Source organism: Zeus faber (assembly GCF_960531495.2).
Source record: "Zeus faber genome assembly, chromosome: 13".
NCBI lineage: Eukaryota > Metazoa > Chordata > Actinopteri > Zeiformes > Zeidae > Zeus > Zeus faber.
In genome coordinates, this window is record NC_137198.1 from 16060790 (window position 1) to 16078951 (window position 18162).

At 42.6% G+C, this 18162-nt stretch overlaps 1 protein-coding gene across 1 annotated transcript; it reads left to right on the top strand.

The window, feature by feature from the left end:
• Positions 1 to 1202: 1202 nt before the first annotated feature.
• On the top strand, positions 1203 to 16589 carry arel1 (apoptosis resistant E3 ubiquitin protein ligase 1). Its single transcript, XM_080012619.1, has 21 exons — positions 1203 to 1289; positions 1850 to 2018; positions 3676 to 3896; positions 6022 to 6093; positions 6198 to 6424; positions 6615 to 6852; positions 7502 to 7671; positions 9697 to 9877; positions 10052 to 10296; positions 10905 to 10982; positions 11086 to 11227; positions 11339 to 11460; positions 11576 to 11651; positions 11758 to 11867; positions 13314 to 13493; positions 13821 to 13946; positions 14757 to 14886; positions 14994 to 15052; positions 15144 to 15233; positions 15328 to 15503; positions 16403 to 16589. The coding sequence occupies exons 4-21, from the start codon at positions 6078 to 6080 to the stop codon at positions 16503 to 16505; spliced, it is 2469 nt and encodes an 822-aa protein (XP_079868745.1). The 5' UTR covers positions 1203 to 1289; positions 1850 to 2018; positions 3676 to 3896; positions 6022 to 6077; the 3' UTR covers positions 16506 to 16589.
• The last annotated feature ends 1573 nt before the right edge of the window (positions 16590 to 18162 follow it).

Sequence of the window (18162 nt, forward strand, 5' to 3'; positions counted from 1 at the left end):
TCCGGTGCTATGCTAACGGTTGGCAGGAAAGGGTTGGTGCAGTGTCTTCATAGCGTTGATAACAAAATATTCCTGCGGCTGTTTAGAGGTTGGAATTGTATATTTTTGTACTAATTACATCTCTTGAATTTACCCCTTGAATTGTGGCACGTACCATCATGTTTTTCTTTTTTTTTTTTTTTTTAAATGTCACTGGCGTTGATATCTTAGTATATGAGGAAGCAACCACTGTAACATTAGCGTAGCGCTAGCGCTAGCCGCTAGCACGAGCCTCTAGCGTCACCGAGCACCACTGACACATCATATTATGCATCTTGAAACGCGTATTTATAGAATAACAGGCAAACGTGGTTGACCCAATTTGTTAATTGTAAGTGTGTGTGTGTGTGTGTGTGTGTGTGTGTGTGTGTGTGTGTGTGTGTGTGTGTGTGTGTGTGAGTGTGAGCGAGCGACAGTGTGAATTGCTTCTATTCTGTTCTAACCTTCTAACATCGAGCGTTATTGTATATTGCCAATTTATTTCTTCTGTTTATTCCTGTTGCTTAATTATTAGTGCCTATTGTTTTAATGCAAGTCTATCTATCTATCTATCTATCTATCTGTCTGTCTGTCTGTCTGTCTGTCTATCTGTCTATCTATATCTATCTATCTATCTATCTATCGTTGGCCAGTCTAAATGTCAGTTAATAATTCCCAAAACCACCATCAGCATTTGCATTGACATTTTTGGCTGGGTATTGTTGAGCACTGTTCAGTGTGTGGTTCGGTTGCGGCGCAGTGGCCCATTCCTGGTTTAGATATGCTCATATCTTGAATCGCCAGCTAGCCTTTAGGAACCATTTGCCAGATTGTTAATGCTTATTTAATGCAGTACCACCCACAACCGTTTTAAAGTGACAAAATAGGTGCCGTATATACCCGTGTATTGGCAGAGAACTTAACTTAGTTCTCTGCCTTTCTCCGTTGTTTAACTATTTAAGTAGACTCAATTGTAACTCCAAAAGTTTTTTGCTGTGTTTGCTCCAGGTATTTTTTGTTCGTTCCTGTGTGGGGTTCGATGAGACGTGTCCGGCCCCCTTTGTGAACGCCAGAGTGCTTCTATGAACAAGGTGGGGTCTGAGCGAAGGCTGAAGATGGTCTGATGGACCGCCGCTTTTTGCTGACCTTCCTATTCTGCTCAGTCTCGTGGATCTTTTTCTGGGAAGTACGCTGGAAGAAAGGCAAAGAAAGTCAGATTCAGGAATGGCTCCAAGGACATAGCCTCTCCCAACACAGGCAATTGTTTGAAGGTCAGTGGAGAAATTTGTCATCATTTGAAATTACCACCAAGCATCACAGCGGAGAGATCAAGAGTGTCAGCAGATTTTTGTTTTTACTTCTGATCGTGCTCAAGTGGGTCTTTTTAAACGACCATGTCGACAGATACTTAATTGGAACTCGAAAGTGTATACAGAAAATACAATTTGGGTGTTAAAACATTCAGATGTTAAAACCAACATACATAAAATAGATCAGGGAACTGTAAAGAACAAACAAAACATCATGTACATGCAGTTAAATACAATAGACAGCGTGTAGTGTTGTTATGCACTTCTGTCTGATGTGCATTGACCTGTCTGTACGTGATTCTTGTTTTATGTATAGCATGCGTGGGTGATGGGTTGGTTGTCGTGAGCATATAAGATTGTTGTTAGCACTGACGTTAACAGTGTGTGTGTGTGTGTGTGTGTGTGTGTGTGTGTGTGTGTGTGTGTGTGTGTGTGTGTGTGTGTGTGTGTGTGTGTGTGTGCGCGCGCATGCGCGCGCGCGCCCATGTGCTTTTCTGCCATTGATCGATTGATTGATTTAGATGTACAGACTTTGGAGGAATTGAGCCTGAGTGTTCTGAGTCGCCTGGAAGAGGTTGTGAAGGAACGGCAGTGGTGGAGGGAAATTGCAGAGGCCCACATCCAGTTGCTCCGAGACTTTGCATTCCAGGAGTGGCTTTGCTCCCAGAGCCTGGAACACTATTACCCTACGTAAGTTTTGCGTGTTATAACATTTTCCCATCCATCCATTTTCCCTCCAGCCTACTATGTTTAATTAGCTTTCCTTATCTGAAAATCATTGCAGGCTGCCATGTGTTTTGTGTCAGTCTTTCCCCTGCTCAGTCCATTCCTCAGCTCCCATTTATATTGAATTGAGTTTGACTATATATTTAATGATGGAAGGGGGGCAAACAGGTTTTATTGTCTTATGTCCACTAGAGGGCAGCCAACCCGCAGCTGAGCTTAGTGACATTGAGAATGGGAGGCTGCAGTGTTTCAGTGTCGCTGCAGTAATAGTTATTCTTTAGGAACTGTTACATAGACAGCACAGTCGGTTTAAGCTGAGAGAAAACAGTTCTTTCCTTATTCCTGAGGGGAGTACCATAACATTTTAGCAGCAGAAAAAAATGTCATTTACAAAAGATAGAACATTATCGCATTTCTAACAATAATATAAATTAATTGTTAATAGAGATCATGAATCTGGATAAATAATGTGTCTAATATGGGATATGGGTATTACAATTATTTTTAAGGTGATTATTTATGAAAATAAATGAATTATTAACAAGTAATTAATTACCTTTGTCTTTTGTTCCCTGAAGTGGGCATTAATTATGGAGGAAACAACTACCTAATGGCATTGAACCAGACAACTTACAATATAGGTGACAACTTGGAAGCACAACACTGATTTTCAAGTGTCTTTGTTCAATTATTTTATTTGATTGATTTTTACACTGCTGTTTTTAAACAAAAGCTGATAATAGCATGAAACTGTCACTGAGTTCCAAAGATTAAGCCTAAAAGACTTGCTGCAACTGTGTCAAGTTACGTTAGCATATCTGGTTTCTGTATCATCAGTTTTCATGAACATGTGCACAGTGTCAGTATTGAGATCTGTACATCCCTAACAGAATTGCATCAGTTGTCAATGTGTCATGTAATCTCATTTTGTTAAAAGGTATTATTTTTAAAGTGACTATTGGTACCGATCAGTAATAAAAAATTCATGAACCGTACCAAGCGCTATCCTATGTGCACTTTAGATACTTTAGATTGAAAAAGCCTTCCCACTTAATTTAGCTCTGTAATCATTTGTCATTTGATCAGATGAGTGCAACTTTCCACACCAAGAAAAACTTTCCGCTTGCTGTTGGCATGTCATGCTGAGTTCGCTCACAATATTTGCTTTGTGTGTGTATGTGGTAAGCCCCATTGTGTGCAAATAAAGGATAGGTTTCCAGTTTCCACCCAGGCCTTATTAAAATGTTGGTTGCCATCATTTATAACTGTTCATACCACAACCTTGCTTACACTTACCACTCTGCTGAAGCTGCTCGCTGTGATTTAATTCAGTCAAATCGGACAAAGTCTGAAGCTATTAAACATCCCTGTTAAATCGACATTTTTCTAAAACGGGAACTAATGATTCTAAAATATGGGAACCAACATTTTATTAAGGCCTGGGTTGAAAAAAATGACAAACTTGTCCTTTTAAAACAATCAATTTAACCTGGAAACAATGTGGAATATTATATTGCAAGATAGAGTTGCATTGCTGGAGACTAGGCTTAGGTTTAAATATTGTAGTCTATGCATGTATCCTTTTTCTAAGAGCTCTACTTTATTGTCTTTATCTTGGCAGGCTGAAGGCCTTAGGTTGTTTGAATCTGGATGACCTAGCACAATTTGACCGTCAGCTACAACTGTCTCTGGCCGCCTGGGGCTACTACTACGAAGACTACATCAAGTTGTCCACAGGAATCAAGGTCCTCCAGGCCTCCAGGGGAAGCCGTGACCAGGACTACGAAATCCGGCTTGTTCACAGCCTTGCCAAGAGGCGTCTGAATGAGAAGTGGTCATTTGGTGAGTGAAAATGTATTTTTTTCCTTTTGTTTATTATTATTATTTTTGTTTGGCCTTTCATCAGTCTTGGCATAGGTCGGCTGACTTGGATTACGTTGCCTGGGCTCATAGAGATTAATTACAATATTAAAGGACCATACCAGTATCAAGTGGAATTTAAGCCTGTTTAACAGTCAGCACTCATTGTACATTACCCCTGACTTGATTTTTAAAATCTTGAACCATATGGGGAGATATTTAATTTCAAATAATATTATGGTCCCCCTTACAATAACACCAACGCATATTTTTGTCAAAGTTACTTAATTGTTCTGCATTTGCCTTTGCTAATTCTATTTGAATAGTCAAAAGTGCCATTGCTAACATGAAATTAACAAATGCAAAATACAGTGAAATTGAAAATTGAAAAAATACGTGTTACCGTTATTTTTTAGCAGAACCAGGAGAAAATGTTATGGTAGGCTTGAATTTTCAGTTTTCCAAAACCCAAACTTAAGCCCCTTTCCCACATTGAATCCATAACATCCCTGGATGAAAAATATCTGGCAAAGGCGGTAGGTAGTCGTTCCCCCATAGCCTCCTTCATGGAAAAGTTCCGTATCGAGTCTGTTCCCACTTAGATGACTGTTCCGGATACATTACGTCATGCTCGCTTGAGAGGTGTCTCATATCACACGTGACTAGGCAACAGAACAATTTTTTAGACCAACAATTCGCTCCCCATCTCCTCGCCCCACAGACTCTTCCCTCTGCTGACTGAAACAGGACAGAGCCCCCGTTCAGGACACAATAACCCTAAACCCAAAGTTATTTAATCAGCGTGATCATCTCCCTGTCTCCCGGCGGGCAAGCTACGCGCTTGCGCCTGATGTCCCCACACGGTGGCACAGCACCTCTAACTCTAAAAGACACGTCTAGGGTCCGAGTGACATTTTTAAGAAGAAAAATAATACAATTTAAGAATACAAAGACCTGTCTCTGTAGAGACTGGACGTGTTTCAGTTTCTCGTCTTTGCAGCCAAACTCCATGGATCTGATTTTATTTTTTTATTATTGTACGTAATGTAATATGTAATAAATATTCGTAAAAACCCGCTATTTGTGCTTTATGTGGATTTGGCTCCATCCCTGCTTTACGGAAATGTTACTGCTTCCATTCCCACATTCTTCCATTCACAGCACTTCCGGCAATATACCAGAAATTATACAACCTCGAGAGTGGTTGTATAGGAAGATTTATAGAACGACTTTTACACAACATCGAGACGCGCTCCCATTCCCACATGACGCCAATATGGAACTTTGTTGGTAGATTTACGGCTATTAGTGCAAGTGGGAAAGGGGCTATGGAGACGATATTAAAACCACCTAAAGGTGTGAGCTATGATCTGTAAAATGGACAAGTCATAGTGTGTGTGCTGACTAGTAAATGAACCAAAGCCCAGTTTGACGCCGGTTTGGTCCTTTTAAATGTTACAACATGGCTGCATGTATTGGTGTTGACAGTCACAGATCCTCTGATATCTTGCAGTTCTGTAATGAGAAGTAACGTGTTGCTTCATCCTGACCTGATGTTGCCAGCCTTGTGTATACATCAGTATCTTGAACGATGTTCACTAGATGTTGAGTTAGGGAAGTTGTGAAGAAGTTGTAAGTTGTGCAACACATGCACACAAAACATATGCTCTCCTTCCAAAGGTAAATGCTGTTTTATTTGCATAGTTATATTGGCTTTTGTTGTTATCTTTGCTTTTAAATATTTCACGGACGGCCAAATTCATGTGCGTTCTACATGTCGGAGTTTGGGCAGAAATTTCAAATGGTTTTCGTGGTATTTGTCACATGACATCAGGATCTTTTTTCCAGTTCAGCCTGCAGAGCAAACCTTTGAAAGTCAGATCGTCAGAGATTGCTAATAGTGGTAGTGGTAGTAGTTATATCTATTGTAATGTTCTATTTAGACTAACAGGGTGAAAGATCATTCACAGTGTAGATTAAACTTTCTGAAACTTTAAAGGAAGTGGATTGAGTCTAACGTTGATCTACATGCTGAGAACAGGAAGTGCTGTATTATTGTTGTATACAAAATTGACTAAGTTTTGGATGCGGTCTTATTGTCTTTCAGCTGGAGCATTCATATTTGGCTGTACTGTGGCGCTGTGCTTCTTGATAAGGGACCTAATGTTTTACGTGATTGGTGAGTGTTCCAACAGCTATTTAGATTTGGGGATGGGCAGACTCAAAGCAAATAAATGAGCCGTTACCAAACCCGCTTGTAATCCCCATCTTCTTGTCTCCCAGGTGGAATTACTGTTTCCATCATCGCGTTTGTCTTTACCATCAAGTTCCTCTGTGAGCTTGCGGCGAGGGTTGTCAGCTTCCTGCAGAATGAGGACCCGGGGCGACGCGGTGACCGCAGCATCTACGACTATGTTCGGGGAAACTACCTGGACCCGCGTTCCTGCAAGGTGGCGTGGGATTGGAAGGACCCCCAGGAAGTGGGACAGACTATGAGCTTTAGGGTCCAGGTGAGAATCGATCAGCCCTGATCATGGCTTGGCGACAGATCAGATAAAATATCGATATAGCGATGTGGGATTTTGTCGCAATATCATAACATCTCGACATAGCACCATGTTGTCTTTAAGGCTGCATGATTACACCACAATCACAAGAAATTCCACGACTGCTCATCCAACCATTTCTCCTGTATCATAGCTCTTCTACAAGAACGGCCAGCCTTTCCCTGCACACCGGCCTGTCGGCTTGAGGGTCAACATCACCCATATGGAGCTGGCCCTGGACATCCCTGTCACGCAGGAGGTCCTGCAAGAACCTGAGTCCAATGTCGTGAAAGGGACCTTCACTGTCCGCAAGGCCGGCCGCTATGAGGTTGCTGTAAAATTGGGCGGCCTCAACGTAGCGTACAGCCCCTACTACAAAATATTCCAGCCGGGTATGATCACTTATTATGTTTGATGGAGTCCAACATGCCCATCACGATGATTGCATTGATTGTCCTGTCGAAGGGATTAGATGAACATAAGTTTTAAGGCCTTTTTTTTTTTTCTTTTTTCAAATAACAAAATCAGATTGATCTTCGTTGATATGGCTTTTGTGACCTTCATTGACAGTTCAGCTTTTTTCAGGGTCCGAACAATGGAACTGAGTGTCTACGTTGTCTTAGCTAAGTAATTCTGTTGGTTCCCCTATCACTATCACAAGGTTAGCAATACTTGATTGATTACATGCATCATGTTGTGAAGCACAAATGTCGCACAAAAATGATAACATATCACCTACAACTCCTCGTGATTTTGCCATAAACAAGGGAGTTTCATTAGAAAAATTTTGCTTTTGGTCTCAAATCCTACTCATCATTATCATCTAGTTTAATGTGATGGGCTTCTGTTGGGTTCTTCAACATTGTAAATAAATATTGTGTTTTAATGATTTTTTTCAGGTTATCCCCTTTTCAGTTTGATGTTACTTGGGGATTCACATTATATTATGTCATATTATATTATAATATATAAAAGTTTTTATTTATCACTATATTTAATTTGCTGATTTATAAATATTTCCTTACATTTTCTCCATATCAGGTACAGTGGTCCCATCCAAGACCAAGATAGCGTATCACTTTTCTACTCTGGTGCTCACCAATGGCCAGCAGCACACCCTGCAGATTGAGCCCAGGGACGAGTACGGGAACCCCACCAGTAACTCCACCTCCCTGATAGACGAGGCCAACTACAGCGTCCATGTCCATTCTGTAAGGAGATCAAAACTCTTCTATCGTTTGCTGGACTGTAAATGAGGGATGACCCGACACATTTACTGCTCTTGTTTGCTACCCAATAGAAAAGTCCAATACCAAAAAGCCATATCAAACATCTTAGACACAAGGCAAAAACATTGTGATTTTCTTTTTTGTTTTTCACATATTAATGCTAATCAGAAAAATAAAAAAAACTTTACGTGAATTACTGACAATCAACACAAACCTAGATTTCTGTTTCAGACTATTGATGATCAAGTAAATCCAGCTACTCCCTGTGCCCCCACCCCTGAAAGTAGGGTTTAGATAACTCAGGGACCTGGAGGCTACAAGGCACCAGGACCAGTGTGCAGATATTTTATTTGTCCCTGGAGGGAAACTGCATGAAAGCTGTTGTCCCTGGGTGGGATCGAACCACCAGCCTTAACCCCTTTCTCAAGGCACCAAAAACCCAGTAGCTCCAGCTAACATCCGGCATTGGTCATCAATGGGAAAGGAAAAACCCGGGTTCAGTCGTGGGGTCAAACGACCCGCCAATAACCCGGGTTTAATCAGCTCCACCTCCGATCGGCCCTGATGTGAACAAGACACTCGGGTCGACCCTCTAATTTTGGCCCCTTTACCGGCGCAATGTGACTGACGCATGTTGAAAATCCGGACACTGGCGCATAAATGCACAGGAATATCCGTGTATCATTTGATATCGGATTTAGAATCCAAAATCAAAATTAGAAGTTATTAACTTTTTTTTTTGCATGGGGGACCGTGATATGTTGTGAGTGGGGGGGATCGCAACCTGGGGACCACAACAGAGAACCCCCACGCTCCCCACCGGTCCCCGCTCCCCACCACCGAAAGACCAGTGTGTGCATCGGTGCTCCATGCTGCTTCTACTGTAGCGTTGGGTTGTTCATGAATGATCCGATTCTTTTGAACAGCTCAAAATACTTTTTTTTCAAGTATTACAGTTTTATGTCGTTGTTTGTTTAAGTGGCTGTCTCCTCTTCTGTCTTGTTCTCAATCACACTGGAACCATGACACGCCCCTTTTCCGGGATGTTCGTGACGTCGAACGTGATGCACCAGAAATAAACGGCATTTCTCCTGGCAATGGAAAAGGTGTCAATCGCCTATTTTTAGCGGGTTGACCCAGGTTTAAAAAAACCCGGGTCAATCCGCTAATTTCGGTGTGAATATTCAGTGGGTATATTTTATCCTTCTTCACAGAGAAGCTGGAGTCTCAGTATTCACTCTGTATTTACCATCCACGATGGGGCACCTTGAGCCATATAACCCTGCATGAACTCCCAGATACTGTGCCTGTTAGTTCATGGAAAAAGGAAGTTATTCTAAGGGCTTGGTGGAGGCCGTGGTAGCATTTGGAGATTGGGATAATGGCAGGTTGCAGGTTCCGAATTGGCCACAGGACTGCCTGGTTGATGTGGAAAAACTGGATGTCAAATGATTTCCTACATCTTAACTGACAAAACAGCAGTCACAGCACATTGCTAGACAAGTAATGTCGTATATCGGTTATATTTTACGATATAGTAACTCTCTTAGATGGGAAATTTAACTTTCAGCATTATACTACAATGACGGCCCAATCATTTTTATATTATTATAAATATTGCAAGTAAGAGCTTCTTTAAAAAAAACAAAATTGACAAGGAATAAATCAACGAAATTGCTCTGTTACTTTTATTGGTAGACCCTGCCTGAGAAAAACAAGAAAATCTCTTCACAAAATGTACTTTTATTTGAAAGAATATGCTGATTTTGGTTGAGTTGAGTATTTTTTTTTAAATATATTTTAAAAATACATTTTTTAAATATTTATTCATAAATATTATGTTGTCTTTATCTTTAACCTATCTGTTCCTTTCCATTTTGACTCTTGTCCGTATCCACATATCGGCTCATACTTGCTTAATTTTCAGAATCAGAATTTGTGTTGGGTAACGAAAAGTTTGACTGTAAAGACACAACTGAAAATAAACCCTGGTGCCTATCCCTGCAGCTTGGTCCGGTGGATGGCGACGGCCTGGAGGAGTACTACAGCAGATCGGTGTCCTCCAACAAGCAGCAGTGCCAGGTTCTGCTGAAGCTGACTCTGAGGAAGAGGGGCTGTTTTAGAGCCCGCATCTCCTACAAGGACCAGCCGCTCAGCAACGGGGAGTTCGATATCATCGTCCTCAGCGGTGAGCCGACAACGTCTGAATCTGTTAGATATAAGAGTCCGTTGCTTCGCTTTGGACGCATTTTTAAAGTTGGAGCTGAAGTCCTTGTGTATATCATGCTTTCTGTCAAGACAAAAGCCCCGCTCGCCTTCTTTGTATTTCCCCCGCATGATGTTGGCGTGACCTCTCCTACAGAGAATGAGAAGAACTGCGTGGAGAAGAATGTGTCCACTCCAGGGATCAGCATCTACTTCGAGGCGTATCTCTACAGCAGCGGGAACTACAGCAGCTCCTCCTGGCAGCTACCGGCCTCTGCCCTGCTGGCCCCGCAGAGGAGGCCCTCCATGGGGGACGAGGAGGAAGAGCACGACTCCCCTGTGGAGGGACAGCCGGAGAAGGTCAAGAAACCAAAAAAGGTCTACTGCTACATATCACCAAAGGTCAGTAGACGCCGCAATATGGGTTGATTTGATCCAGAGCTTGACATGTTTGCTCTGGCTGAATTTGAACTACGGCTGGGCAGTACAGCATATTGTTATAATATCGACATTGTGGTCTGAGACCAGATATCCAGGATTTTGGTTGTGGTAATATAGTTAAATGTTGTCTTTAAGGCTGTATCACAGTAAATCGTTTATAATAAGTGATTATACTTTCTGAAGGTCATAGAATGTTCTCCCTATTGTACCTGCTTGGTCATAATATTCACATAAAAAGAATGATTCTCGTGTGTAAATAAAAAAAAATGTATGAAAGCACCAATTGTCATTCCCAAAATATCATTAAAAGGTATTAATCAAAAATACTTCACCAGATTTTATAAATATATATCCCAGCCCTACGTCTTGCATAATTGTGTGTGTGTGTGTGTGTGTGTGTGTGTGTGTGTGTGTGTGTGTGTGTGTGTGTGTGTGTGTGTGTGTGTGTGTGTGTGTGTGTGTGTGTGTGTGTGTGTGTGTGTGTGTGTGTGTGTGTGTGTGTGTGTGTGTGTTTGAGAAAAGGTTTTATTCAAGAAATTCCGATTTTGACGTTGTTTTCTGTTACACAGCAACTATCTGTGAAGGAGTTCTACCTGAAAATTATTCCATGGCGCCTTTTCACCTTTAGAGTCTGTCCAGGGACTAAGGTAAGCAGAAGTGTCTGCTGTGAAACACCACGAGTAACGGACAAGCTGTCATTTTAATCGACCCGATCGGGCTCCCCTAATATCTCACGTTCCTGGTCTTCAGTTCACCTACCACGGCCCCGACCCCGTTCATAAGTACCTGACTCTGGTGGTGGACGACGGCATCCAGCCTCCTGTGGAGCTCAGCTGCAAAGACAGGAACATCATGGCCGCCACCTTCATCCGCTTCCTGCATAAGAACATCGGTTTGTCAGATCACCACCTCATCCAAAAAAAATCTGCCCTTCCGAGGATTGTGTTGTCAACGCTGATTCAAAATTTTTTTTCATTTTATTTTTTTTATGGTTATTAAATAGGGGGCTCTGAAACGTTCCAGGATAAGGTGAATTTCTTCCAACGTGAACTCAGGCACATTCACTCCAAGAAACCTCGCACCAAGACCTGCCTAAAGATCACACGCCACACCATTCTGGAGTCGGTGAGGCTTTTTCTGTTCTACTTCCAGCTTATTAAATCATTCAGTCGTCTCTCATCAGTTTGCTTCTTCCCTCTATCGGCGTTTTTATTGCTGTTTTTACTTTTCTCTTGCTCAGTCGCTGAAAGCTACAAGGAACTTCTCCGTGTCAGACTGGAGTAAGAACTTTGAGGTGGTGTTTCAGGACGAGGAAGGTTTGTTTTAGTCATTTATCATTTATTAACTCTGGTAACCGAAGGGCTCAAACAAAAAACAAAAAAAAAAAAACTTCTGACCCCCCACCTGTCTCTCTCTCTACAGCTTTGGACTGGGGAGGGCCTCGTAGGGAGTGGTTTGAGTTGATCTGCAAGACACTGTTTGACACGTCCAACCAGTTATTCACACGCTTCAGTGACAACAACCAGGGTCTGGTAAGTTGACGCAGTTAACCATTGGCGATCCACGAGATCGTCTGTGTTGGGTGAATTACAATCCAAGTCCCAGAATTTAATTTGAGTGTTTTTTGTTTATTTTTCAACATCTGGGTGGGATGCCCTTTTCTCCAAAGTACGCCTTCTGATCAGTTGATTTTTTTTTTTTGGTTTTCTTGGTCACTTTAGGTGGTGGGGTTATTTTTTCATCCTAGCAGTGTGCCAGGTCTTTGCATTCTTGCCAGTAAAGGCAATTGTCCGTGGAAACGGCACATGCATAACACAAATCTATTGAGTGGCTGTTTCATATTAAATTTCAATTATGTTTTTTTTTTGTTTTTGTTTTTTTTAAAGAGCACCGATTATGCTCCTTTTCACCAAGTTATTATATGGTCTCTGAGGTCCCCAAAACATGTTTTCCACCACTCAGATTATGCATTCGAGCCATTCTAACATGCGTCCAATCCACCCTGTCTGAAAATGGGCTGTTTAAGTGGGAGGAGCCCCCCTCCCGAGGCCCCGGCTTCTGTAAGCCAATGGGGTTTGAGCACAAGTTCCGGGTTCTGTGAGCCAATGGTGTTTGAGCATGGCTTCCAGGTTAAGTTAGTTGAGTCCCCTAAACTTTCACTGACTTCACCTCATCAGTCCACCAAAATCAGTTTGTGAACAAATTTGAGGCGAGAAATAAGCAATCCAGTTGCTGAAGCTTCCCTCATACTAGGTCTCCAAGGCCTCATTTAAAAAGTGTTCCAACTTTCACTGCTGTGTCTGGAGCAGCGCGGAGCTTAGAGCACCGCAAGTTACTACGGGGCTTGGGGCTTTTTTGTTTCATTCAATTACAGCGACGTCGGGGAGAAAAAAAAATACATCTACAGTTTTGTGTGGAGAAACGGAGCGGAACGCCAAAATGTAACCTACCTACAACCTACAATCTGTTCATGTGGAAACACACACACACAAAAAAAACATACAACAGAATACATTTTTAAGTACTTACATTTCCCTCGTCTGCAGTTTGTCACAGACAGTTGGTATTAATTCCTCTTTCTTTAAAAGATTTGTGCTGGTCTCTACCACATTTCCCATGATTAGCTCTTAGCGTCGATGCTAGCGGGTCCAGTCATGCTCCAGGCGTTGGGTCGAGTTACTCAGATAGTAGTATTGAGACACAAAGCTGAGCGGCTCGTTTTAGGACATGTATTCTGAAACCGACAGCTCACAAAAAACTGACTGCATTGTCTTATTTCACAGATTGTGTGTTGGTAGGCCCATCAGAGACCAAAATGTATGTGTACAAGCACTGGAAACTTAGTTTTGCTTAATAGTTCCCCTTTAACAAAATAATCTCATGGATTACCGCTTTAAGATTGGTTGCCATGTGTCACAGTAGCACACAGTCTGCCTTGTTTTCCATCATGTAAAATAAAATTCACCGTCACATTTCAGGTGCACCCAAACGCTGACCGGCCGGCCCACCTGCGTCTGAAGATGTACGAGTTTGCGGGGCGCGTGGTGGGGAAGTGCTTGTACGAGTCGGCTCTGGGCGGCGCCTACAAGCAGCTGGTCCGGGCTCGCTTCACCCGCTCCTTCCTGGCCCAAATCATCGGCCTCAGAATGAACTACAAGGTATGGAGTACAGAGCATATGGCCTGTGGACAGGAAGTTGGATGAAAGTTCCCTCTTCCATTGTTTACCTTGTGGCGTCAGCTGCACTCTATCATCCTTGTGGCCAGAAACCCGACTTGTGCCTTAGCTGGTTTTTCTTTTTGTTTTTTTTTTAAAGGAGAACAAGCCAATATGTTTAGCTGTTTACCCTGCACACTATGATTTCAAAGCACGGCTCAAGAGCTACAGACTACATTGTCTTTTTTTTCCCCTTCTACAAACAAAGATGTAAGGATTTGTTTACTCAAAGTTGTTTTCCTTTGTTTTAATTACATTTCCCATGGGCAGTACTTCGAGACAGACGATCAAGAATTCTACAAAACCAAAGTCTGCTTCATCCTAAACAATGACGTTAGTGAAATGGACCTGGTGTTTGCCGAGGAGAAGTATAGCAAAGCGGGACAGCTGGAGAAGGTGACGCAACACTCCAGGAACACTCAGACACCCCAATTTATAGCCTGGTCGGAGGAGAGCTGCAGGCCCAACAAAAGAAGCTAAATGGCTCATTTGAATACGAGATACTCATGTCCGCAGTACTCAGTGTTGGGTTGAGGTTGGGTAAATGGGTCAAATTTAAATGTACAGGTACTCCTCACTTAACGACCGAGCTCCGTTCCTGGGAATAGGTCGTTAAGCAAGGACCCGTGTTATTTCACAGTAAGGGGGCGTGGCCATTCAGAACGCTAGTGTAGTGAATCCTGACTGAATGTGAGAACGGTGATGAGATGAGATTTATACAGTGTATATATTGTATATATAGTTTATATACTATATAGAGTGTATACAGTATATACAGTGTATAGTGTATATATATTGTATAGAGTATATACAGTGTATACACAGTATATATATAGTGTATGTAGTGTATATAGAATATATAGTGGCTATTGTATATACAGTGTATATAGTGTATAGAATATATAGTGTTTATTGTATATAGTGTATAGAGTATATATAGTATATATAGTGTATATAGTAAATGGTATATAAAGGGTGATCCGTGGTGAGATGCTTGAGGACCGATCAGAGAGCTGGTCGTGAGTCCAAACAGTCATTAAAAAGCTAGGTCGTTAAGTGAGGAGTACCTGTAATCATTTCTAAAACGATTTGTGACACTATATTTCTGAAACTGTTTTTATCTGGACTATTAGGGCTCAGTATTCAGCATGATCGGAAAAAAATTGCAGAGACCAAATAGAATAACGTGTTCTCCACCGCCCGCAGGTTGTGGAGCTAATATCGGGCGGAGCCCAGATTGCGGTGAATAATGAAAACAAGATGCATTATCTCAACCTGCTGGCCCAGTACCGGCTGGCCAGCCAGGTGAGGGACGAGGTGGAGCACTTCCTTAAAGGTGAGGAAACTTGTATTTTCCTGGACGGCAGTTTGGACACCTGGTGTAAGGCTGTGGTATCCATTTGAACTGGCACGCAAACTGACCGAGCTCTTGTTCCGCTGCAGGCCTGAACGACCTGGTTCCAGAGAACCTGTTAGCCATATTTGATGAGAATGAGTTGGAGGTCTGTTCGATGTTTGAAATATAACTTTTTTTCTCTTTGATTTCAACGCTATAGTACCCGGGATGACTAATTCTGCACTTTTCCCCGCTAGCTGTTGATGTGCGGCACCGGTGACATTAACGTGCAGGACTTCAAGGCCCACGCTGTGATCGTCGGAGGGTCCTGGCACTTCAGAGAAAAGGTAAAAAAATGAGATTCCCGCTTTCTGTTCTTCCTGCGCTCGTTTTAAAGGCTGTGTCCTCAGCTCTCTCTCTTGTATGTCGCGTGGGATGCAGGTGATGAAGTGGTTCTGGGCGGTGGTGTCCAGCTTCACCCAGGAGGAACTGGCCCGTCTGCTGCAGTTCACCACCGGGTCGTCCCAGCTCCCCCCGGGGGGCTTCAACACCCTCTGCCCGTCCTTCCAGATCATCGCTGCCCCGACGCACAGCACTCTGCCCACCGCGCATACCTGGTGAGCGAAGGAATGCCTTTCCGCCTCTTTGTTTATGTGTATACACACCGATCAGCCGCAACATTAAAACCACTGACAGGTGAAGTGAATAACATTGCTCCTCCTGTTCCAGTGGCACCTGTCAAGGGGTGGGATATATTAGGCAGCAAGTGAACAGTCAGTTCTTGAAGTTAATGTGTTGGAAGCAGGAAAAATGGGCAAACGTAAGGATCTGAGCCACTTTGACAGGGGCCAAATTGTGATGGCTAGACGACCGGGCCAGAGTGCCCAGGCTGACCCCTGTCCACCGCCGAAAGTGCCTTCAATGGGCACGTGAGCGTCATAACTGGACCATGGAGCAATTGGAAGAAGGAGGCCTGGTCTGATGAATCACGTTTTCTTCTACATCATGTGGATGGCTGGGTGCGTGTGCGTCGTTTACATGGGAAGAGATGGCACCAGGATGCATTATGGGAAGAAGGCAAGCCGGCGGAGGCAGTGTGATGCTCTGGACAATGTTCTGCTGGAAACCTTGATTGGGTCCTGGTATTCATGTGGATGTTACTTTGACACGTAGCACCTACCTAAACATCGTTGTAGACCAAGTACACCCCTTCATGGCAACGGTATTCCCTGATGACAGTGGCCTCTTTCAGCAGGATTATGTGTCCTGCCACGCCGCAAAATATATTCAGGAATGGTTTGAGGAACATGACAAAGAGTTCAAGGTGTTGACTTGACCTCCAAATTTCCCAGATCTCAACCCCATGGAACACCCCACAAGACCTGCTGTTTTGGAGATGCTCTGAGCCAGTTGTCTAGCCATCACAATAAGTGTGTGTGTGTGTGCTGCGTGCGCACATATTCCTCTAATGGTTCTTTATTGGAGTGTCATCCACTGACTGGTTGTCTCTTTTCAGTTTTAACCAGCTGTGCCTCCCTACCTATGACTCTTACGAGGAACTGCACAAGATGCTGAAGCTGGCGATCAGCGAGGGGAGCGAGGGCTTTGGGATGCTCTAACCCCTGCCACGCCCACACATTCCAGAGCTGTGGCTCCTCTCACTCAACGGGAGAGAAGCAGGGCCCACTCTGCCGCCCTGGTAAGCTGGTTCCTTCTCCACCTGCTCCATCTGAGAGCCACTCAAGACTCTTTCAGGATGGAAAGGTGTTACATGGCGTCGTCGGAAACGGGACGATCTCATATAATTTCGAATTTTCTGTAGATAAAATATTTCTTTTTGTGAAATGGTGAAGATGAACTGCTGCAGAAGACTTGGTTTGCCTGGTTTTATTTCCTGATGCTAAATTTGATTGGTTTTATATGTTTGAGTGACATGTGGCACTAGGGCCTCGAGTGTTGGAATATACTGTTCTTTGTTTTGTTTTTTTGCAAGCTAAGGAATTTTAAGTGCAGCAGCAGCCTTCATGCAATGTGAATCAACTGGACATCTACAGCACTTTGGCCTTAATCGATCAGGGACTGATGTGTTTATGTAAATAAAAAATGTTTTATTTCAGTACTTGTACATACACGTAAGTATATATAGGTTTTCATCAAGTTCCCTTTTTTGGTTTGGTATTTGACGAAGGGACTATGGATATTGATTTCTTTGTGGTTGTTTAAGGGTTGAGAATTTATTATAATTTCTACAGGTATATGAATTATCATTTTTTTTTTTTCTTCAAGGGATGATTTTAAAAGAAGCCCAGTCATTTGTACTGTTTGTGTTTTAACTTATTGTCTTCAAAGTAACTTGTGTTGACCCATACTGATGCATTCACCTTATTGTTTAGAATGATGTTCTGTTTTGTTTTTTTTGGTTTTTTTTTTGTTTTGTTTTTTTTATAACTTGCCTTATTCGAGCCTTTGCCTCTGATTGTACGCAGAGAGGTACATACTAGACAAAAGCCTGGTCACTCACTCGATGACACTATGGTAATAAAGACGTTGCTGTTACTGCTCTGGCCTGCAGGGGGCTCTGGGACGAACACGAGCTGGAACTAAATGCCAGCTTTGTTAAATCTGCTGTTTAGTATTTATTTTTATTTAATGCCTTCTTACAGGTTTACCTCAGAATCTCCTATGTCACCTATGCATCGTCCAACAGTGTACGTGTGCTCGTGCACATTCCCACTCTCACACAAACACACACACACACATGCTGTTCACACTGTCGCTACATTACCCAGACAGGGTCAGCACAGAATGTTATCTTGTTTTCTTTGTATAAAAAAAAAAAAAAAAAAAAAAAGCATTTATTTTTAATGCCCATGTTTGTTTGTATACATTTTGAGCAACGACATCTGTTTATAACTCAAAACATTCCTTTGCTTTTCGTATTAATCGCTTGGCCATGTGCTGATCTTTCAAATGTATACCAAACATTTAGCGGAGGATACCTTCACGGCGTCATTCAAAAAAAGCCTTGATGGCAGGTTCAATTACATAATGTTGTGAGTAGGTTTTATTTCTCTCCTGAGCAAAAGCAGAACACCCGATTTAAATCCCACCGCTTACTTGATTCTCACAGTTGGCAGTGCAGATTCGACTCAGCCATTAAGAGATTACAGGACCGTCAGCCCGGTCGTGTTGAGCAAAACGCACACGTTGCGTTGCGGGCGGTTGGGGTTTCTTACAGGTTGCTCTCCGCACTGGCACCGTTTCTTTGCTTTTTCT

Coding starts and splice junctions, on each gene's coding strand:
- arel1 (XM_080012619.1), top strand. Junction 6,853..7,501: donor CTACAAAATATTCCAGCCGG/GTATGATCACTT, acceptor TCTCCATATCAG/GTACAGTGGTCCCATCCAAG. Junction 11,868..13,313: donor GTGACAACAACCAGGGTCTG/GTAAGTTGACGC, acceptor GTCACATTTCAG/GTGCACCCAAACGCTGACCG.